This window comes from Oryctolagus cuniculus, chromosome 1 (assembly GCF_051225735.1).
Source record: "Oryctolagus cuniculus isolate XC-2025 breed Fujian yellow rabbit chromosome 1, ASM5122573v1, whole genome shotgun sequence".
Classification (NCBI taxonomy): domain Eukaryota; kingdom Metazoa; phylum Chordata; class Mammalia; order Lagomorpha; family Leporidae; genus Oryctolagus; species Oryctolagus cuniculus.
This window is the reverse complement of record NC_142867.1, coordinates 238,154,411-238,175,840: the sequence shown is the minus strand read 5'-3', so window position 1 is coordinate 238,175,840 and position 21,430 is coordinate 238,154,411. Positions and strand designations below refer to the sequence as shown.

The following is a 21,430-nucleotide window of genomic DNA, read 5'->3' as shown; positions in this document are numbered from 1 at the left end:
CTGGCCCAGCCCAACACATGGTCATTTGCGGGGAGAAGCAATGTCTGGACAATCTATCTCTCTCTCTGCCACTCTGCCTTCGAATAAGTAAAAAATCTTTTAAAAAAAGTCAAAGCATGGAACGAGAGGAAGCATATAAACACTAACCAACAGAACACCGAGACACGACGTCAGCAACAGACCAGACTGCAGGGCACACAGGGACCCTGCCCAGCAATGATGGAGACGGCACTGGGAAGTCGCGGCCACGGAGCTTCCGAGCCGTGTGCGGCACAAATGGACAGATGTGAAGGACAGGCACGAACCCTGATGCAGGCTCGCGGCTGTGCTGGTGCTCACGGTGCTGCAGGACACTGCACATAGTGACCTCCACCAAGAGCAGATGAGGCCTCACAACAGAACAGGCTCACAAAGACCAAGATGCCAACTGAGCAAGGGCTGCCTGGACAGAAGAAAGCTGACCATCAAGACAGGACAAGACCCATGTGGAATCCCACTCAAAACACAAGGAGCAACCGGACAGCAAGACCAAGCCACAGAGAGCACTGACGACAAATCCACCAGCTGTGAAGAGATGCAGGCAAGACCCACACCGGCTCTGGGAGCACAGCACGAGGCTGCGTGAGACCCGAGGGCTGAGATGACCCCAGCTCGAGGGCACCACCAGGGCCCCTCCAGCTGAGCACCACCAGGGAAAAGCCACCAACCACAGGAGCACACAGGCAGGCTGTGTGGGGCCCAGCACTCATCATGGCCTCTGGCTCCTGTTGCTCTTCAGGGTGCTTGAGTCCCAAAGGGTGCGGTCATCACTCAGTCACCACGTCAGAAAACAAAACAGAAGACTTTCAAAGTGAACTTATCTGGGGGCCGGCACTGTAATGTAGAAGGCTTAGCCTACGCCGGCGGTGCTGGCTTCCCATTTAGATGCCGCTTCGAGTCCCAGCTGCACCACTCCTGATCCAGGTCCCTGCTAATGCGTCTAGGGCAGCAGCAGCGGATGTCCCCACATGGAAGAAGCTCCTGGCACCTGGCTTCAGCCTGGCCTAGACCTGGACATCGTGGCCAACTGGGAAGTGAACCAGCGGATGAAAGATAGCTCTGTCTCTCTCCATCTCCCTCCCCCCTTCTATCTCTGCCGTTCAAATAAATGAATAAATCTTTTAAAAAAAGGAAATGCAAAGGAGACTGGTGAACTGCAACCTGCATGTAGGATTCAGGACAGGCAGAGTGTCAGGCACTGTGATCTCCAGAGGCAGGGGAGGGAGGGCTGCCTGGGAGAAGAGACAGCTCTGCCCCTTGACCTGAGCCCGCCAGGACCACAACTCATTAAGCCCAACATTTATTTGGTATGATTTTCTGGATCTGTGTTTAACTTTAAACAAAAGCAGCTCATTAATAATACGCTGAATACAACAAAAGCACGTGAGTTCCTAAAAACGCTCCAGGGAGAAGGGGAGGTGGGAGAGGAAGCAGAAGCAAAAGCAAGCCCACTTCTCCCCACGGAGGTCACAGAGAACAGGTTCCTTATTCTGAAAAGAGGACGAGCAGCCATGCACGCTGCCCCTCACAAAGGAACCAGAACTCTGAGGCACCCCACAGCCCTAACAGAGGAGGGGAAGTGCCTGTGCACCAGGAATTCTTGCAGTCGCCACAGGAGGACAGCAGGACTCAGGTGAGGATACTAAGCCTCCAGGCACAAGGCTGCTGAACAAGGCACACTGGTGCCAACCAAGTCCTACTCCTGAGCAGCACCCTTGCTGTGATGAGCCCCACCATAAACATCTTCAGCACTTGAAGACACTCACACCTACAGATCAAATTTCTGGATGAGGAACTACAGGGAGCGCAGAAAGAGCATGAAAAAGCTATCACTAAATCCAGAATCAGACCTGGTGAACAGCATGGGAGATGGGAAAAAGGTGTAGCCCAGAATATACTACAGCTACAAGAACGGTGGCCTCAGAGGCTCACCACCAGTAGGTCGTAAGGGACGCATGTGTCTCTGCACCTGCCCAGGCACAGAACAGGCTGCGTAAAAGACACAGGAGATGTTAAGACACAGCAACAAACATGACATGGAACTTGTCTGCATCCAAACAGAGTAAAAAAATGAAAAATGGTGACACAGGTATTCAAATATGGTTTAAGCATACATAATAGTGAGAAAATACTATTTTTTACATGTGAAAATCCATTGTGTGAAGTGAGGAAATACTCTTTTTTCCCTTTCTCTTTCTTTGCAAATGATCTGACAGACAGAGACAGAGAGACAGCGTTCCCACTGCAGGCTCCCACAACAGCCAGGGCAGGGCCAGGCTGAAGCCAGGTCAGGAACTGAGTCCAGGTCTCCCATGTGGGTTGCAGGTATCCCAGTCCTTAGCCGTCACTGCTACTTCCCAGGGTCTAAATTGGCAGGAAACCAGAGTCAGGAACAGAGCCATCAAACGCTGATGTGGGATGACAACGACCTCCCGACTTCTCAAACACCAGGGCCTTTCTTTTTTGCTAGAGACACAACAGCACCCTAAGTGACACCAGTCCAGTGACAGAGGGGACACAGTAATGTGAAACTGTGCTCCCTGTGTTTTCACCATGGAAGGGTATTTTCAAAGGAAGCAGGCTGTGTGCGACAGTGACAAAGCTTCAGAGGTGAGAAACAATCCCATGAGAAGCCTGTAGGAGACTGTGCCTGGGGTAAGAACCCAACACCACCAGCCACCCCGAGCTAAACTGCACACAGACGGGTTTCTTACCCTGGGGAGGTACCTAGGCTAGAAGTTCGGAAAAACACGGACATAAAAATCAGAGGTGAACTAAATTTCAAACTGACAATTTCTTCATTATACCTCCCCTATTCCTGTGTTAAAAAGAAGAATGTGAGGGGTCGATGCTGTGGTGCAGTGGGTTGAGCTACTGCCTGCAGTCCCAGCATGTCATATGGGCTCTGGCTCAAGTCCCAGCTGCTCCACTTCCAATCCAGCTCCCAGCTAATGGCCTGGGAAAGCAGCAGAGGATGGTCCAAGAGTTGGCCCAAGTGGAGGATGGCCCAGCCCCAGCTGGTGCAGTCATCTGGTCAGTGAACCAGGAGTGGAAGATCTCTTTCTCTCCTCACTCTGTAACTATGCCTTTCAAAAATAAATTAGCTCTTTGAAAAAATAAATAAATAAAAGAGAATACAAGGAGAGGAACAGGGGTTTCTAAAGCACGATCCCTGGACCAGCAAAAACTGGGAATGTTGTAGAAACTACAATTCCGGCCTGACCACCTCTGCTGAACCAGCATCGGCTCTGCCAACAGCTGTGCAGGAGTGCGCCACCGACCCCTTCTGCCACTGCTGTGCCTGATGACCCACCCTCAGGAAATCAGTGATGTGGACACACCGCTGGGTCTCTGCCCTCACTTGTGGAACTGTGAGTGATGACTGTTGGAGCTGCATGTGGAGGGTCCTCAGATGGTGTCCGACACACAGCAAACGTTGGGGGAGTTTTTAGTATTTCACTTATTTTGGCCAGCGCCACGGCTCACTAGGCTAATCCTCCACCTTGCGGCGCTGGCACACCAGGTTCTAGTCCCGGTCGGGGCGCTGGATTCTGTCCCGGTTGCCCCTCTTCCAGGCTAGCTCTCTGCTGTGGCCCGGGAGTGCAGTGGAGGATGGCCCAAGTGCTTGGGCCCTGCACCCCATGGGAGACCAGGATAAGCACCTGGCTCCTGGCTTCGGATCAGCGCGGTGCGCCAGCTGCGGCGGCCATTGCAGGGTGAACCAACGGCAAAAAGGAAGACCTTTCTCTCTGTCTCTCTCTCTCACTGTCCACTCTGCCTGTCAAAAAAAAAAATTTTTTTTTTTTCACTTATTTCTACAACTTAGACTAAAGGCATAGGATTGTCCTTGGTGAAAATGGAAACCACACTGCAATGATAGCCTGGCAGCCATCAGGCAGTACACAGACCCACAGGGCTACCTGGCGTGCTGACCTCTTCTCCCCCAGAGAACAGAGGCCCCACGCCAACAAGCTGCCGCCAGCCAAGCCACAAGGCTCAACTGCTGAAAGAAATCATGTTAGAAACAACTGGAGAGGCTGGCGCTGCAGCTCACTTGGCTAATCCTCCACCTGCGGCGCCAGCACACCAGGTACTAGTCCCGGTCAGGGCGCCGGATTCTGTCCCAGTTGCCCCTCTTCCAGTCCATCTCTCTGCTGTGGCCCGGGAGGTCAGTGGAGGATGGCCCAAGTGCTTGGGCCCTGTACCCACATGGGAAACCGGGAGGAGGTGCCTGGTTCCTGATGCAGTGTGCCAGCTGTAGTGGCCACTTGGGAGGTGAACCAACAGAAAAAGGAAGACTGTCTCTCTCTCTCTCTCTCACTGTCTAACTCTCCCTGTAAAAAAAAAAAAAAAAAAAAAAAAAGAAAGAAAGAAAGAAAAGAAAAGAAAAGAAGAGAAAAGAAAAGAAAAAGAAAGACACAACTGGAGAGTGGGTGCAGGCACCTAAGAAGCTGGTGTTTCACATCGGCAGGCCCAGGTTCCATACTTGGCTCTGGCTCCTGACTCTAGCTCTCGCTAATACCCACGGAGGCAGCAGTGAGGGCCCCAGTGGTCAGATTCCTGCCGTCTGCTTGGGAGACCCAGACTGAGTTCTCAGCCCCCAGTCTGAGCCCCAGGCATCATGAACATTTGAGGAATAAATCAGAAAATATAAGATTTCTGAGTATCTCTCCACTTTAAAAAAAAAAAAAAAAACTGGAAGAATTCTCAGAAAATGAAACTCCCTCTGGGCTCTTGGGAAGGAGTGGAGTTGGAGGCCGTGACATCCAGACTGAGTCATGATGACTGCCTACTTGTGGTACCAACGCTCACCTCCACCCCACCCTGGTGTCCGTCAAGCCTGGGCAGAATCCGTTCCCCTCTGCCCAGCAAGGTAGGACAACCTTGTGACAGTGTCATTGCAGGAGAAGTCCACACAGCCTTCCTCTCGGCTATGATTCTGACATCCCCGCTTGTTTGCTGCTGGCGTTTGCTTGCTGGTTTGAGCAGTCTGCTCAGGATGCCTGCTCCTGCAATCACCCGCAGAGAGCGGGAGCTACAGGCCTGTAGCTGAGTGGAAAAGGCTGTGCTCTGGGGGCACTGGTAGGTTCCACATTGCTGAAACGAAAGTAAATGTCTTACTTCGTGGTCCACACTTTCGGTAGCCATGCACTGGCTGTTGGCCAGGGTGGTGATCTCGCGGCTCTTGGGGGTCTCCATCCTGCAGCTGCAGAGGGGTACTTCCTGGAGGCCATCTGTCTCCAGCGCATCTGGACCGTTGGCCAGCCCTAAAGTCACACAGACATGCATCAGCTCATGAAATCCTGATCTCAAAAGGGCCAACCAGAAAGCAACCAATCCTAGTCGGCAGCCACCTCACATGCAAGGAGACAGCCGCGGGCGTGTGACAGAGGCAGTCGGCCCTTCAGTCTCAGACGATACCGTCAGAGCATCGTAACGGACATCTGTGTCTCTGCCCCTGCCAGGCACAAAGATCACACATGCATCCATCTCACAGCACACGCGCCAGTCTCAACAGGGAGAGACCGAACCTTCAACAGCAACACCGCAATCTGTGGATTTTCACACAAAAACCATCACATGCTAAGCCTTTGTTTTCTTCTCTTGGTTTTAGAATGACAGCCAGCAAACAAAAGCAAAAACAATTTGGAAGATTTTAATGATGGTTTGTTTATTATTTAGAATGATATTCACCTACTCCCACAGTCCAAAGAAAGCATGTACTAATCTACAGGATGGAAGAGTGAGGAAACTGAGAGAAAAGTCAGCAGGAGGATAAAACGTTAACGTTTTCTCTCAGCGAAGACCACGGCCGACACAGGAGCACAGGCCCATATCCCAGCCTGGCCCGGCCCCGCTGGAGAGCTGCAGAGCTGGCAAAGGCAGAGCGCTGAGTGGGGAGAGAGGCTGGGACCAGCCAGAAAGACCCCTGGGGTCTGAGTAGTCATAGACACTGTTGTTTCCCAAAGAAGCCAGAGCCTTTCGAGTTCTCTCTCATGCAAATAGTCCAAGCAGAAACATAAGGTGAATCAATGCATCAAGCACTAATCATTACCTCTCTTGACTAAAAATCATTCACTCTCGTCTTCTTTTCCAAAAGTTCACTGCTGGGGCAAGCACTGGGTACTGCTTAGCAAAGTGGGTGCATGTCCCACAACAGAAAGCCTGGGTTCAAGTCCCAGCTCGGTTCCCAGTTCTGGCTGCCGGCTAATTCATACCTTGGGAGGCGGCAGGTTAGTTCTTGGATCCCTGCCACCCCCATGGGAGACCAGGACTAAATTCTGGGCTCCTTGCTTTGGCCTGGCTCAGCCTCAGGGCATCTGGGCAGTGAACCAGGGAATGAAAGATGTCTGTCTCTTTTAACAGCTAATTAATTAAGTCAAAATACACTGTTAAAGTGAATTAAAATGGAGGCCAAGCACAAAGACAGGTTGAGCAGACAAAGCCAGTTAAGCTAACAGGCTACACTGGCCTTGCTTGATTTGCAAATATCAACAAAGCTTCAGGCTATTTTTAGTAAATACCTGCATTCAAGAAAAATGAAACTGAAGTTCAACCCAGCAGAACCAGCCAGCAACTGATACAACCAGATTTTACAAGAGAGAAGAGGAGCCACTGTACAGGCGCTGCCCCTCGTCAGGCACTGCCCTGACTGACCACAGTCAACCACTTCCACATCAGAGCTGCTCAACTCACAAACTGCTGCTGCTCCAACTCGGACACCTGCACCCAGCAGCAGTTTAGAGAGGGCGCTCCTGACCCACAGAGCCCTCACTGCTCTTCTGTCACATTCCTCTGCGATCCCTGCAACGGAGCCTTGGCCCACAGAGCCCCCAGACCCCCGTGAAGGGTCAATGACGAAGAGCACAGAGGGAGCCAGGGCCTCGTTTCTGACTCCAGTTCAGGGCAATCCTCTATCATTTGCTGCCTATCTACGTTACCTCCTCCCAAACACATGAAGGAAAGAGTGGGCTCAAACTCAAGCTGGGGCATTGCCAGTTCAGAAGTGGGAGGGCCGCCGGGGCCGCGGCTCACTAGGCTAATCCTCCGCCTTGCGGCGCCAGCACACAGGGTTCTAGTCCCGGTAGGGGCAATGGATTCTGTCCTGGTTGCCCCCCCTTCCAGGCCAGCTCTCTGTTGTGGCCAGGGAAGGCAGTGGAGGATGGCCCAAGTGCTTGGGCCCTGCACCCCATGGGAGACCAGGAGAAGCACCTGGCTCCTGCCATCGGATCAGCGCGGTATGCCGGCCGCAGCGCGCCGGCCGCGGCGGCCATTGGAAGGTGAACCAACAGCAAAGGAAGACCTTTCTCTCTGTCTCTCTCTCTCACTGTCCACTCTGCCTGTCAAAACACACACACACACACACACACACACACACACACACACACAAAGGTGGGGGGGGGGGGGCAACGACACAATCCTGCTCAGAAGTTTGGTTTCTTCAGCAGGAAGACAGGCAGACAAGCCGTAAAGCGACGCCCACTGTGTCTGCACACTCAGGGAGCACGGTGAGGGCTCACAAGTCTCCTGGACTCGGGTGTGCTCCTGTCCCCAGCAGTGAGGAGTCAGTCACAGCTCCCCCACATGACCACCATCTCCTGCCACCTCCCACTTCTGGTTATCTCAACCCCAACACAGTAGACCCAAGAGCAGAGAAAATAAGAAAAGATGCGTACACAGAGGGGACTTCTGGTCTTGGTACAAATATTTCCTAAGTCTAAGGCTCGAGCCGGACCCCTGTAAGCCACAAGCACAATGATCACTCTTTCCCACCTGAGCAGCGCAGCACTCCAACGAGGCCCGGCTCTGCACCCTCCCGCAGGACTCCCCAGTTGCACACAGCAGGTCTGAGCAGTAAGGAGTGACCAATGCACTGATTCTCTAAAGCAAAAACAACACCAGGGAGCTCAGAGGGCAACAGACGGGTCAACGCTGACCAACCGCAGGAGGTAAATGGGGCGTCAGCCTGAGATCACCAGTGTGCTCAGGATCCCTGGTCCTCCAACTACCCACAGAAGGTAACTGTCCCTCAGCCTTTCCTTCCCCTCCGGCTCTTACTCCGCTCCACCATTCTGCCCTCAGCTCCTTGTGTGAGATAGGAAATAGCCGTTTTTAGGTGAGGGCCAATAGATGCTATCTCACTCTGTCTCCATTGCTTGGCACACCCAAGGTCACCACACACAGGCAACAGGCAGTCTCCAACGTACATGCTGGAGTGAAACTGATCACACGAAACAACATGTCTGCCACATTCAAATCTCTAACTTCCAGAGCCTTCCAAATTTACACGTGTGACCAGAAAACCCAAACGCTGAGTCTGCTTAGCCAGAAAGAAGGCACAGGTGACGATGGTGCGGGACATTCGAGGTTTCTGCTCCACTGGCTGCATGAAGAAAAACTCCGTTGTTTCTCTGATGGACAAGCCTAAGACTTATGTCTTAAGCTAAAGATATGATCTCCTAAATTACATGGACACCATGACATCAAACCTCCGTAGCATTCAAATTCTAATAAGCTGGCTATTCCTCATTTAGGAAACGATTCAGAAAACCTGTACAGTAGTCCACAGCCTACACTTGCAGAAGCATGTGGAATAAAAATCACTACAGCATTGTCTTCCCCATGTTTCCAATGCATCTTCTGAAAGAATGTTACTTTTCCGTGGCATAAGCCTTCTAAGTAGATTAAAAAAGAGGAAAACTTGAAGAGTAGAAATGTGAGACGTGCTGAATGCTGGCATGGGAGCAGCACGCAGGAGCTGCTGAGGCGCAGCACTAACATGCAGTCCACCGCACAGCGAAGCCCTCAGCACAAGACACCTCCACCCACCACTCCGCACCAGAGATCGTCACAAAGCACAGTGTCCAAAGTGATGTCCCATGATTCCTGCTTCTTCACCTTCATGTGTTGAGTGGCTTGTGTCACACCCAGGAGTCACCATTCAGGGACTGTCTACTCATGTCTAACAGGCTGACAGAGGAGGAAGACCACAAACCCAGGGCAAGATGACACCCAGGCTCACCTTCTGCTTGTGAGGACAGAGTTCCCTTGACACGGAGATCCAGGGAGTCCAGCGAGACTTCCACATACCCAGCGCTGTCCCCGGGCGCCATCTGCTCTGTGCCACCGGAAGAAGACTTGTATGCGTCTGCACCTGCACACAGAACACACAGGCTGTGAACCTCCTGCCCCCGGCTGAGGACACTGGGCAGGAAGGCTGGGTGCCAGGACAAGGGCTGACCCTAGTCCATATACTCAAACACACAAACTGAAACCCACCACACCCGGTACCAAGGAAGCCCAGCGGCACGAAGGGCTGCACCCCTGACTAGCAAACACACATCCCTGTGACTGCATCGGCTACACCAAAGCTGCTCAAATGATCCAGACTATGGGCTGCAATGTGGTCTGTGTTCTATGAATTATTTAACAGAGAAAATTAACTTGCAGGTTTGAAAGCCCAGCTCATGAAAGTAGTCCAAATTAATGGGAACGTAGCCCAAAGTGCTACTGGGAAATCAGACTCAGCGAGCAGGTACCAACCTGCCAGCCATCCCAGCCGACAGCCAGGGATTCCCACAGAAGGGGCGATGCATCAAGCATCAGACATGGGTGGTTCACGAAGTGCACTGCTCACCACAGGGCAATAAAACCTGGCTATACCAGGGAGGCAGCACTGCAGGGGGAGCCAACTAGCAGTGCTTCTGCAGCCATAGAGGTGGGAGGTGCAGACACTGCTTTGGCCTCCTCTGTTCTAGAGGGTATGTGGGAGGTAGCAGCAGGCGAAGCCCGTCCACACCTCTGGAAAGAGATGCACAAAGCTGCCGGGGTTTCAGTGAGGAGGCCAGGAGAAGTGGGCACTTACATTAGATGATGTTGAACACACCAAGAGCAAGTGATCACAGCTCCCAGCTACCTTTTAAACACGAGTCGTCCACACTAATTCAACAACCAGAAATAAGTGATGTAAGCAAAGCAGTACAGGGTGAATTCCAACTTACACCATGCTCTGCACCCAGATCTCAGGAAAGTCAAACCACCTTTGAGAACTCAGCACCATCAATTTGTAAAACATGAGTATTCTTTGTGTAATTCTCAACACTTTACATAAAGAAACGCGATTTGGGGCAGGCATCATGGCCCAGTAGACTAAGCTGCTGCCTGGGACACACACATCCCATATCAGAGTACATACATCCCCTATCAGAGTGCTGGCTCAAGTCTGATGACTCCACTTATGATGCGGTTACCTGCTAATGTGAACCCTGGCAGGCAGCAGATGATGGTCCAAGAACTTGGGCCCCTGCCATCCACAGAAAGACATGAATGCAGTTCTGGGCTCCTGGCTTTGGCCTACCCTGGCCCTGGGTGTTGTGGACCCGTGAGAGGAATGAACCAGCATATGGAAGATCAATCCCCAACACCACCACCACCAAAATCCTATGTGAATAAACATTTAATCATCTATTTCACATTATAGCCAAGACAACAAAGATGGAATCTCTAACCCCAAAACAATGGTTAGTGGCAGATCTACAAATGATTTTGTCAGCCAACAGTAAAAGCCACATGGAGTGTTCTGATCTCAACCAATCACCTGCAGCAAAGAGACAAGAAGACAACTCCTGGAACACCTGAGGCTCCTGTTCACCAGCCAAGCCTGGGAGCCACCTTGATGACTGCCCATACCCCACCTTCTGCAGTGCTACCCTTCCCCCTTTTCAGAGGACGGTGGCCCTTGAAGCACCCAACTGATAACCCCACTGAAAAGCAGGGTCACCTAGAAGAGCTGCAGCTGTGTGGTACAGGTGGAAGGATGGAGACGGCCCGGCTCCAAGGTAACTCAGCAGAAGTCCACGCGACCAATGGTGCAAGAACAAGTGCAGACCATGCACACAAGGTGAGCCTGACTGCCTCATAGCATAACCAACACAAGCGCAGAGTGGGACAAAAACCTGTGTGTGATAAATCTACAACTGCAACACGGGAACGTGGTACAGTGCCCAGGACCTGGGTTAGTCATAAATTTCTTAAGGTATATAAAGCATGGACCATAAAAGAAAATAATACATAACTTAGCCCAACAAAATATTTTACACCACTGATTTTCTAATGCTGTTAAGAAAATGAAAAAGCAAGCCACAGACAATGCAGGAACATGAGTGCACGCAGGGCATCCACCTGACAAAAGCCATCTACCACTGAACAGAGACCAGTACCCAACAGCCTGAACAGGAGGTGTAGACAGGTGTGCACAGAAGTGAGGACAGGCAAGCTGAGATGGGCAGCCAGCTGTTCCCTCGATGACAGCCAACGGGAATGGCAGCAGACCCTATGGCACTGCCAACAGAGCCATGAGACCAGAAAGCAAGGAAATGAAAGGATCTAAACCTTCATGTGCTGGGCTGAGGGCATGAGAAGGGCTCCTGAGAACAGGCTGGCAGCTTTTCAAAAAGCTAAACACCACACAGCTCAGCCATCACACGCCGAGGTATTCCAAGATAAATAATGCATCTGTGTCCTCAAGACCTGGAACAAATGCACACAGCTGCTCCTTCAGCAATCCAGACTGCAAAGAGTTCAGGTCCAACTACAGGTGAATGGACAAAGAAACCTGGTGTGGCCACACAATGACACAGACACTGCGACACACACACACACACACACACACACACACACACACACAGTGGCTCCATTCACACAGAACACTATCAACTGCTCCGTGGACTGCAGAAGCAGAGGAGCTCAGGGGCTGCCTGGGAAGCAAGAGCAGAGGGCACTGAGGCCACCCAGGATGGCAGTGGTCTCATGGGTCAGCAGGTGGGAAACTCAGCAAACTGCACTTTAACACAACCTCACTGGGTGCGCAGTCCACCTCAGCTGAGCGCTAGTCCTGTGGGTTAGGGGACGTCCTGCAACTCCTCCAACAGCAGCTGATGACCGAAGGACAGCAGCTGCCATGTGGTCCAGGGACAGCCTCCAGACCCCTGCGGTGTGGGGGACGTCCACACGGGACCCAGGATCAGTCACCCTGGAAGGTGCTGAAGCATCCTGTCTAGCTCAGTGCTCAGACCCCTGCAGTGTGGGGGACGTCCACACGGGACCCAGGATCAGTCACCCTGGAAGGTGCTGAAGCATCCTGTCTAGCTCAGTGCTCAGACCCCTGCAGTGTGGGGGACGTCCACACGGGACCCAGGATCAGTCACCCTGGAAGGTGCTGAAGCATCCTGTCTAGCTCAGTGCTCAGACCCCTGCAGTGTGGGGGACGTCCACACGGGACCCAGGATCAGTCACCCTGGAAGGTGCTGAAGCATCCTGTCTAGCTCAGTGCTCAGACCCCTGCAGTGTGGGGGACGTCCACACGGGACCCAGGATCAGTCACCCTGGAAGGTGCTGAAGCATCCTGTCTAGCTCAGTGCTCAGACCCCTGCAGTGTGGGGGACGTCCACACGGGACCCAGGATCAGTCACCCTGGAAGGTGCTGAAGCATCTGTCTAGCTCAGTGCTCAGACCCCTGCAGTGTGGGGGACGTCCACACGGGACCCAGGATCAGTCACCCTGGAAGGTGCTGAAGCATCCTGTCTAGCTCAGTGCTCAGACCCCTGCAGTGTGGGGGACGTCCACACGGGACCCAGGATCAGTCACCCTGGAAGGTGCTGAAGCATCCTGTCTAGCTCAGTGCTCAGAACCCTGCAGTGTGGAGGACGTCCACACGGGACCCAGGATCAGTCTCCCTGGAAGGTGCTGAAGCATCCTGTCTAGCTCAGTGCTCAACAATGAAGCCTGGGAGGTGTGCAGGGGGTCGTGTGGGATCACCGGAGTTCCTCCAAGTCTTTCCAAGCATTGTTAAAATAGTGGAGCACTCTTTGCAAATGGAATCCTGTGCAGAACCCCAACCCCAGGCCACACCCCACAGCCTGCAGCGTTGCACACAGCCACGCTGCATCTACCTGGCACATTCAGCTTTTTCTTGCTTCTCCGCCTCCGCTTCCTCGCTGGCTTGATCCAGGGGCTGTCAGTCTTCCCTTTCCTCCTGAGAAACTTCTTCTTGATGCTGGACTCAGAACTCTGGAGAACCAAAGGGCAGGCAGGTAAGAGGCAAAGCATGGGGAGCTCTTGAAGCAAACCACGAGGAGCCGCTGGCCTACAAAATAAAATGCTTGCTCTATCTCGATTCTTCACCTACAGGATTAATTTCACTTTGATTTGCTCTGAGACATTTTTCTGGGTCATGGTCTAAAGATACCCAGGCCTTTCCCCACACATCTCGCTAAACTCAGTTCCCGTTTCAGTTTCGCACGTGCTAACAGCCTGCAAAGTTCTGCTCAGGAACCAGAGAAGCCAGCTTGGCCAGAGGGACCACATCCCCCAGCCACCAGGCCCACGGAACATTCTGAGATGTTTCCAAGTACATGTTCTTAAAGGGGCATCTAACTGACCCATTTCACAAGTATGTGTGCAGCGTGCACTCCCAGCCCTCCGACACCAGGGAGGCAAGTGTCACACTGGCGTGGACTGAGGGTCTCTTACCTCCTGTGGGTGGTAAGGAGAATCTATGACAACACGCCCAAGAGCCCTTCCAACTGACTGCGCTCCTGTCACTTCCCTCACATGAACCCCCGGAACTGGGCGTCACCCTACTGAGGACGGGCATATCCAACTCCCCTCTGTACAAAAGTCCTCGCTACCCTGTGCTCCCGCCAAGCAGAACTTCTGAAAAGATCTCAATATGTATTACAGCTGAAAGATGGCCTCTCCTCCAACATCCTAAGAAATGACAATTTCCCACCCAACCCAGGGGTCCCCATCCTTTGTAGTTCTCCCCATCTGTCGGCTCGTGGGACCCATGTCTCTGAGCCTTCTCTGCACACCAGAGCCCCCCTTTCAGGACCAGGAGCCAACTCCTCAAAAGCTGGGAAGTGTCCAGGGCTCCCTCCTGGGACCTCACTGCCCTTCCCGTTTCCAAGTTCCCCATCCTGCAGACCTAGATGTGGCTCAGACCTCACCCCCACCACTTAGCCAGCCACCAGTGACAAGAGACTCGGTGTGGAGCCTCATCTGCTCCTGGCCCTCTCCTCCGTGGAACAGCCAACCCAATCTTCTCCCCCAAAGGCTTCAAATAGAACCCTTCCCACCCTCTCCAATCAGTCACTGCAACAGAATCCCTGCACGCTCCTTGACGCCAAGCCCACCCCATGCAGCCAGCAAGTGGGACCACAGATCCTCCTCAGAGCTCAGACAGCCACCCGAACTTGCCCCACATCTGGCTGGTGCCGTCAAGTGTCAGGCCTGGCATCCTGCTACATATAACCTGGGGGTCCCAAGCCCCACTGCCCCCCTCCCCAAGCCGTGTGCCTGTCTCTCTCTGCACAGGCCTTTCTTATCAGCACCCCCAGGTCATTCTTTCCAGTACTCCCAGGGGCTGAGCCCTCCCGGCCCCCACACCAGCTGCAGGAGCTCTTGGTAAACAACGGTGGATGAAGCACTGATTGAGCTTTGGTGCCTTTTGATGCCCTTTGCTGTCAGGCACCAAGCAACGTGCGTGCGTTACCAAGTCAGACTCATCTCCGCCTTCCTCTTCCTCCCCCGTGTCCACTGACTCTGGCTCCTCCTCAGACTCGCCGTCCGCCTGATTACACACGGTTGAGAGGAAAAACCAAACAGAAAACAAACCAATTAGATCCTGGGGTGGCAGATGACTGGATCCACACACGTCTGTACAAACGCACTGGGGTCCATACATGCGGGAGAAGCCCCACCGTCCATCCACTCTGGGCTGGGCTGCCTGGCTGGGACGCAGGAGTCACTGTGTGCCTGTCCAGGCAGAGGAGGAGGCCCTGAGTTCCAACCGCCTGGAGCCCCTGCCAGCAGGGCAGCCCCTTGATGGAATCCCACCATGGACAGAAGGAGGCATCCCCCAGTGTGTGCTCAGGCAAGAATCACCAGGTGGACACCAGGAGAGCATGCTAATGAAGAGCCCTGCAAGTCCCGCATGCCATGTGTAATAAAAAGTAACAAAATACACACAGTGCAAGCCTTGTCAGAGGCCTCGCAATGTACACGCAAGCCCACCCCGAGCCCACTGCAGCTCTAGAACCCTTCTGTTGTGCTGCTCACAGGTCCAGGCACGCACAGGTCCAAGAGGAGCACACATGGTCACACATGGTCTGTGCAAGCAGCAGTGCACAGAACAGGCTTCTGAGAATGCCTCATTCTTCTAACCACACACATGTTTGGGGGAGGAGCCTGACGTGAGGACGCCCACACCCATCTCTGCTCTAGTGGTGGTGGCTCAGGTCACTGGGCTCCTCCTGCCCACGTGGGAGACTGGGATGGAGTTCCTGGCTCTCAGTGTCAGCCAGCCCTGGCCATCATGGGCATTTAGGGAACAAACCAGCAGACAAAGCTTGTTCTTTCTCCCTCTCTCTGCGCTCCGATTATAATAATTTTAAAAATGCTTCAGAATTCTTTCTACGTCAGAACAGAGACACCTTATTTTTTTCTTCCTACATGGGGGACATGTGAATACATGCACAGTGCAAAGGACATCAAAGCCTGTGGAGTGTCACTGATGCCACCCCACGGCCTGAGCTGAGTGTGGTCTCTGTGGGCTCTTTCATACCCAGACTCCCCCAGGCCCTCACAGCCATGTCCCTCCAGCAGCAACAAGCAAGGATGGAAGGTGGAGCCAAACACGAGATTCCTGAGTCCAAGGACACGTAGCTCCCCAGCCGAGGTCCCGCCAATCTGCCCAGAGGCTCACTGCTCCCAGGACCTCCCCCCCCCCCCCCCCCGAGAACAGAGGAGCTGAGTGTTTCCAATTGCTTCACTGCACTTTCTATGTTCTGATTCTTGCACAGTCATCGCCTCGTTTCTCTATGGACTCTAGCTTTCAGACACATGAGCATGTGCGTGTATACACACAGAGCTTTTTTGTTAAGTAAATTATCGCTATTTTTCCTGTCAAGTTTGAGCTATGCTGCTGATACTTCTTGCCACATAAAACCTAAATTTTATCTGAGCGATTCAAAGGTGTCCGTACTTCCTGTGGCTTCCCGGTCTGCCTCTAGCGACAGAAGGCCTGCCTTCCTTTCTTCCTTTGTTCCAGGGAATAGGAAAGAGCCTCCTAACAATTTTCTTTCATATTTCAAAATTGTATTGATACTTTGTATCTTCCTGGGTTTACTTTTTAAAATAACAGCTATAGTAAGGTATAATGCAAATTACTCTAAAACAGATCTCAGTGCGTTTTTAGCCCTGACAGGGCTGGGCAGCCTCACCTCTACCTTGCTCCAGAATGGAGGCTCTCTCTGTTATTTTCTAATTAGTTAGTTAACTCCATCCCTCCGCCCCGCGTCAGCTGTCCTAGGAATGCTACAAAGATCACCAACTCTTACAGTCAGCTGCATCTTCTTGTAGAGATGTATAATCTGTTACACATCCCCCGCCCCTTCATTAACTGCCCTTCCGAATAAGGGCCCACGGCAATGCTCGTCCAGCATGGTCAACGTTCACTACTCTGCTGCACGCCGTTCCTGTGACAACCACATCAACTTTAGGATCAGTAGCTCCTCCAAAAGGCCTGCTGTGATTTTGATGGCAAATGTCCTGAAATTATAGCTAAAGAGAGATGATAAACAATAGATCTCTCATTCAAACAATGGGTCTTTTCATAAACTTAGATCTTTCTTAAAACCTCTTTCAGTTACGTTTTAGCTTTCTTCTTCTTGTAAAGATACTTTCTGTTAAACTTATTCCCAGGCACTTTGATGATACTAACAGATTCAGCTATTTTTCAGGTGTGATACTGTGGTTTGCTTTTCAGAGGCCTTATCATTTAAGCACCAACACTGAAGATGTCCACTTCTAGACGACCTCAGCACATGGGAAAGAACAAGCCAACTGCTGGTCACAGTTCACTATTCTCTCTATGTTGTATATTCTGAAGTTTTCTACTTAGACACAGCTTTAGAGATACCCTTAGGCCTTTACTGACATTACTGATACGCCGATTTTACACTTTCTGACTGACTGTTACAGTTACAAAGGAAAACAAGCCGATTCCTGGACTCCAGGACAGTGCCCTGGTCTCAGCACAGTACCCGCCTTGTCCACTGAGGCACTGAGGCTTCTCCCCAGCTCTGCCCTGCAGCATCATCAGGGACAGTCAGCACTGTGTCTACCCAGGAGAGTGATGGGTGCCCTCCTTCCCACACTCATCAGGGAAAATGCTCGGAAGCTTTCACTGTTAAATATAAACCTTTTTTGTATGATTCCAACATATTGAGTCAGCTTTTAGCGTTGTTTTTTTTTTTTTTTTTTTGAACCAAATTTGAGCAATGAATCCACCAATTAGAAAAGGCAGATTAACAACATACTGAACTCCATTTCCTTCTAAAACACCACTGATGTGATGATAAAGGAAGGAAAAAGGCTTACTTCATACAAGGTTGGTTGATTACTGGAAAAGACAGCTGTGAAGAAGAGGCATAAGCTGAAAATCCAAGGAAACTGGAATGAGAAGGGTGGCTGACATAAGAAATAAGTGAATAAAAAGGAAACCACAGTCTGACGTATGTGAGCTGAGAGTGGAGACCTAAGGAGGCTCAGCAGAGGCCAGACCAGGAGCAGGCATGGCCACTCCCACACTGACAGGCACCAAATTGGCATCAGACCCCAGGACACACCTCATGGCATCACAGTGCTGAGACCAGCTCCCAATCTGAAGGCCCTCACCACAGAATGGACCACCCAGAAGGAAGACACCATGCCAACTACCCACATGGTCAGGGCTCATTCCCAGACCGCTGGGCTCCTACAACCTGCTTCTGGAAAAGGACAGACTTGTATTGGCATTTCAAAAAAGAAAGCAACAAAGTAGCAAGTGTTGATAAGCATGAAAAAGAACAACTCTCAGAACCTGTGAGAGTTGCCGGCGCCGCGGCTCACTAGGCTAATCCTCCGCCTAGCAGCGCCGGCACACCAGGTTCTAGTCCCGGTCGGGGTGCCGGATTCTGTCCCGGTTGCCCCTCTTCCAGGCCAGCCCTCTGCTGTGGCCAGGGAGTGCAGTGGAGGATGGCCCAGGTGCTTGGGCCCTACACCCCATCGGAGACCAGGAAAAGCACCTGGCTCCTGGCTCCTGCCATTGGATCAGCGCGGTGCGCCGGCCGCGGCGGCCATTGGAGGGTGAACCAACGGCAAAGGAAGACCTTTCTCTCTGTCTCTCTCTCTCTCACTGTCCACTCTGCCTGTCAAAAAAAAAATAATAATAATAATAATAAAAAATAAAAAGAACCCGTGAGAGTGCACATCTGAACCACAGCACAGCAGCACTGGACACCCACGCCCACGAGGCAGCCAGCCCCCAGCCTGGGAAGCCAGCATAGCGGAGGGCACGCCAGGTGGGCTGAAACAACTGTCCTGGAAAACAGAGGCAGCGACCACTGATGCTGACACAGCCATGGTCGGCTCACTCCTGAGTGTGCAACCAGGGAACAAGGGCATGCTGGGGAACGCTGGCAGACCTCAAGGAGAGAGAAGCCCAGTGCCCATCACCAGTGCAATGGACTCTTGAACTCCCAGGAGCCGGAGTCAGAAGCCATGTCCAGATGTTGAACCCAGGCAGTCCGATGCAGGACAGACTAGGCCAAGCAGCTGCCCATGACTAATATCTGACTGAAGACTGTTGTATTTAGGGTGTTACATGAATTCAGCCTGAAGTTTAGTCATTTTATGTGCCAATGTACTTTTTTTCTTCTCTATTCTCCAGAATGGTTTACATAATAAAAACATGACTGTTTACTGGTTTCGCTGATACATTTGGATTTTTCCTGCCATAATTTGTTTTCCATTGATCAGATTTTCCTCGATTCCACTTGTGCTCACTGTTGCTTTTGCAGACTTGACAGCCATTAAACTTCCTACTTTTGTCTCAACAGCTGCAGTCATTCAGGGTAATTCAGTGTCCAGAGTCTCTCTAGGACATGGGAACCTCTATCAAAAGACCCAAGCCAGAAATAGATTCGAATTCATAGGCCACATGGTATGTGATAAAGGTGGCACTTTAGATCAGCAGAGGAAACAAATGTCAGTCAATAAAGGGCTGCAATAAGGAAGACAGCCAAGCAGAGGCCCCACACCGGCTGCCTCCTCTGCAGAGAAGGACCAGAAAACAAAGGCGCAGCTGCCCGTTTCGATGCGTGGTACTGGAACCCAGCACGGGAGGGGCAGGAACCCTGGAAGCCATGAAGACCTCAGCTGGCAAAGACTAGACAACTGCAACCCAGGCTCCCAGGCTCCCGGGCTCCCGGGCTGCTCTTCTCATTCTAAGGTCAAGGGTGAATGGACAGGCCCAGTGCAGCCTGGAGCAGAGCACATCAGCAGTCCAGCATCAGGAAAGTTCCAGGCACCACAAGCTTGCAGAGTGTGGCTTCCTGGGGTCTGCAACTGGAATTGAATTAGTCTCCCCTGAACCAGAACCCACAGTGCCACAGCATGGCCCCACACAGGGACACAGCCGTGCCACCACTCTGCCATCAGCTGAACCACTGCTCTTGGACTAAACAATCCTGCAGCTGGCTCTGACCAAGGACTTGTGTCCACACGGGGAGCCCCTCACCAACACGGTCAACCTGCTCATAGCACATGCCCTGCTCAGCTAGAGTGTGCAGGCCCACTCTTGCTATCACCACTAAGGAACAGTCCCCTGCATGTCTACTGTCAGAGTGGGTGCACTGCCACTGCCATATGCACCACACCCGCCTGGGTCACTGCAGTACCCCCTCCCCAGGGTGGCTGTCAGAGGGAGCAGGCCTCTCCGACCCCCAGACTGCATGCCCCAGGCACACAGCCATCACTACAGCACCAGACTACAATCAGGGCCAGCATGGCCGACCCAACTGACAGCAACGTATGCCTCCAGGAGGAGCCAGGCTCTACAAAAGCCACCCTGGGAAAGCGGCAGAGGCAACGATCCACACAAAGAGCAAACTCCAGTCAGGGGAACGAGAACTATGGAAAGCAAGTTAGCACGATGCTTCCACAGGAACGAGCAGCTCTCTAGCAACAGACACCACAGCACTGACAAACACCTGACAGAGAGCTCCAATGACTAGAAGAAACCACATCGTGGCATAGCAGGTAAAGCCACGGCCTGCAACACCAACATCCCACATAGGCACTAATTTGTATCCCTGCTGCTCCGCTTCCAATCCACCTCCCTTCTAATGGTCTGGGAAAAGCAGCAGAGGATGGCCCAAGTGCTTGGGCTTCCACCACCCACATAGGAGACATGGATGAAACGCCTGGTTCCTGGCTCCTGACTGTGGCCTGGCCCAGCACTGGTCGCTGCAGCCATCTGGGGAGTAAACTAGCAGATGGATGAACTCTCTGTCTCCTTGCTATGTAACTCTGATTTTCAAAATGAATAAATAAATCTTATATATATAAAAAAAAGAAGGGGCTGGCACTGTGGCTTGGCGGGGGAGGCAGGTAAAGCTGGCACTTGCAGTGCTGCCATCTCATATGGGCACCTGTTCGGGTTCCGGCTGCTCCACTTCCAATCCAACTCTCTGCTAAGGCCTGGGAACACAGTGGAAGACAGCCCAAGTGCTTGGAATCCTGGGGACCTGGAGGAAGCTTCAGACTCCTGGCATCAGATCTGTGCAGCTCCCGCTGTTGTGGCCACTGCAGGAATGAATCTGCGGATGGAAGACTTTTCTCTCTGTCTTTGTCTCTCTCTGCCTCTACCTCTCTGTAACTCTGCCTTTCAAATAAATAAATAAATCTTTAAAAAAAAAAAGAAATTGAATGAGATAAGAGCGAGTACAAGAGAAGACAGTTTCATGGATTAGGAAAATAGTGCATGAAATGAAACAGAAATTCAGCAAACAGATGCTGAAAAACAATCACAGAGATGTAGGCAAGTAGTGCTGTGACAGAGCTGCCACTTGTGACCCCAAAACTTGTATCAACATGCCCAGGATTCCACACCATGTCCAGGATTCCAGGCTGCTGCAGGCAAGGAGAATGAATCAGCAGATGGGAGATCCCTCTCACTCCCTTCCCCCACTATCAGTTGTTCTGACTTTTAAAAACAAACGAACAAATAAATAATAACCAAATAGCAATCCTGGAAATGACAAACTCATAAGTCAGATAAAAAATACAGTTGAAAGCCTCAACAACACACTAGATGAAACAAGAGAATATCTGAATTCAAAGACTTTATGAAAAAACAAAGACTATAAATCCCCGAGAAGCCACTCAATAAACAAACACTTGAGCAACAGGCACCTCTGAAGGTGAGGAAAAGGCGGCACGGGGCCCAGCTGGATGCAGTGACAGATACTGGCATCCAGGAACGCCGCCCAAGGACCCCAGATACACATGC

At 51.9% G+C, this 21,430-nt stretch overlaps 1 protein-coding gene across 15 annotated transcripts in view; it reads right to left on the bottom strand.

Annotated features, from left to right (window-relative positions):
• EHMT1 (euchromatic histone lysine methyltransferase 1) overlaps window positions 1-21,430 on the bottom strand; it is a 186,711-nt gene that overhangs the window by 58,100 nt on the left and 107,181 nt on the right. For 13 of the 15 annotated variants that reach the window (XM_051838869.3, XM_051838871.3, XM_051838870.3 and 10 more), the window contains 4 exons: window positions 14,591-14,668; window positions 12,990-13,107; window positions 9,062-9,193; window positions 5,161-5,306 (listed from right to left, as the gene is read on the bottom strand). In XM_051838869.3, coding sequence (XP_051694829.1) covers window positions 5,161-5,306; window positions 9,062-9,193; window positions 12,990-13,107; window positions 14,591-14,668 — 474 coding nt within the window. The remainder of the gene's footprint in view (window positions 1-5,160; window positions 5,307-9,061; window positions 9,194-12,989; window positions 13,108-14,590; window positions 14,669-21,430) is intronic. The other 2 variants (XM_051838872.3, XM_070059753.2) reach the window with 1 other exon arrangement.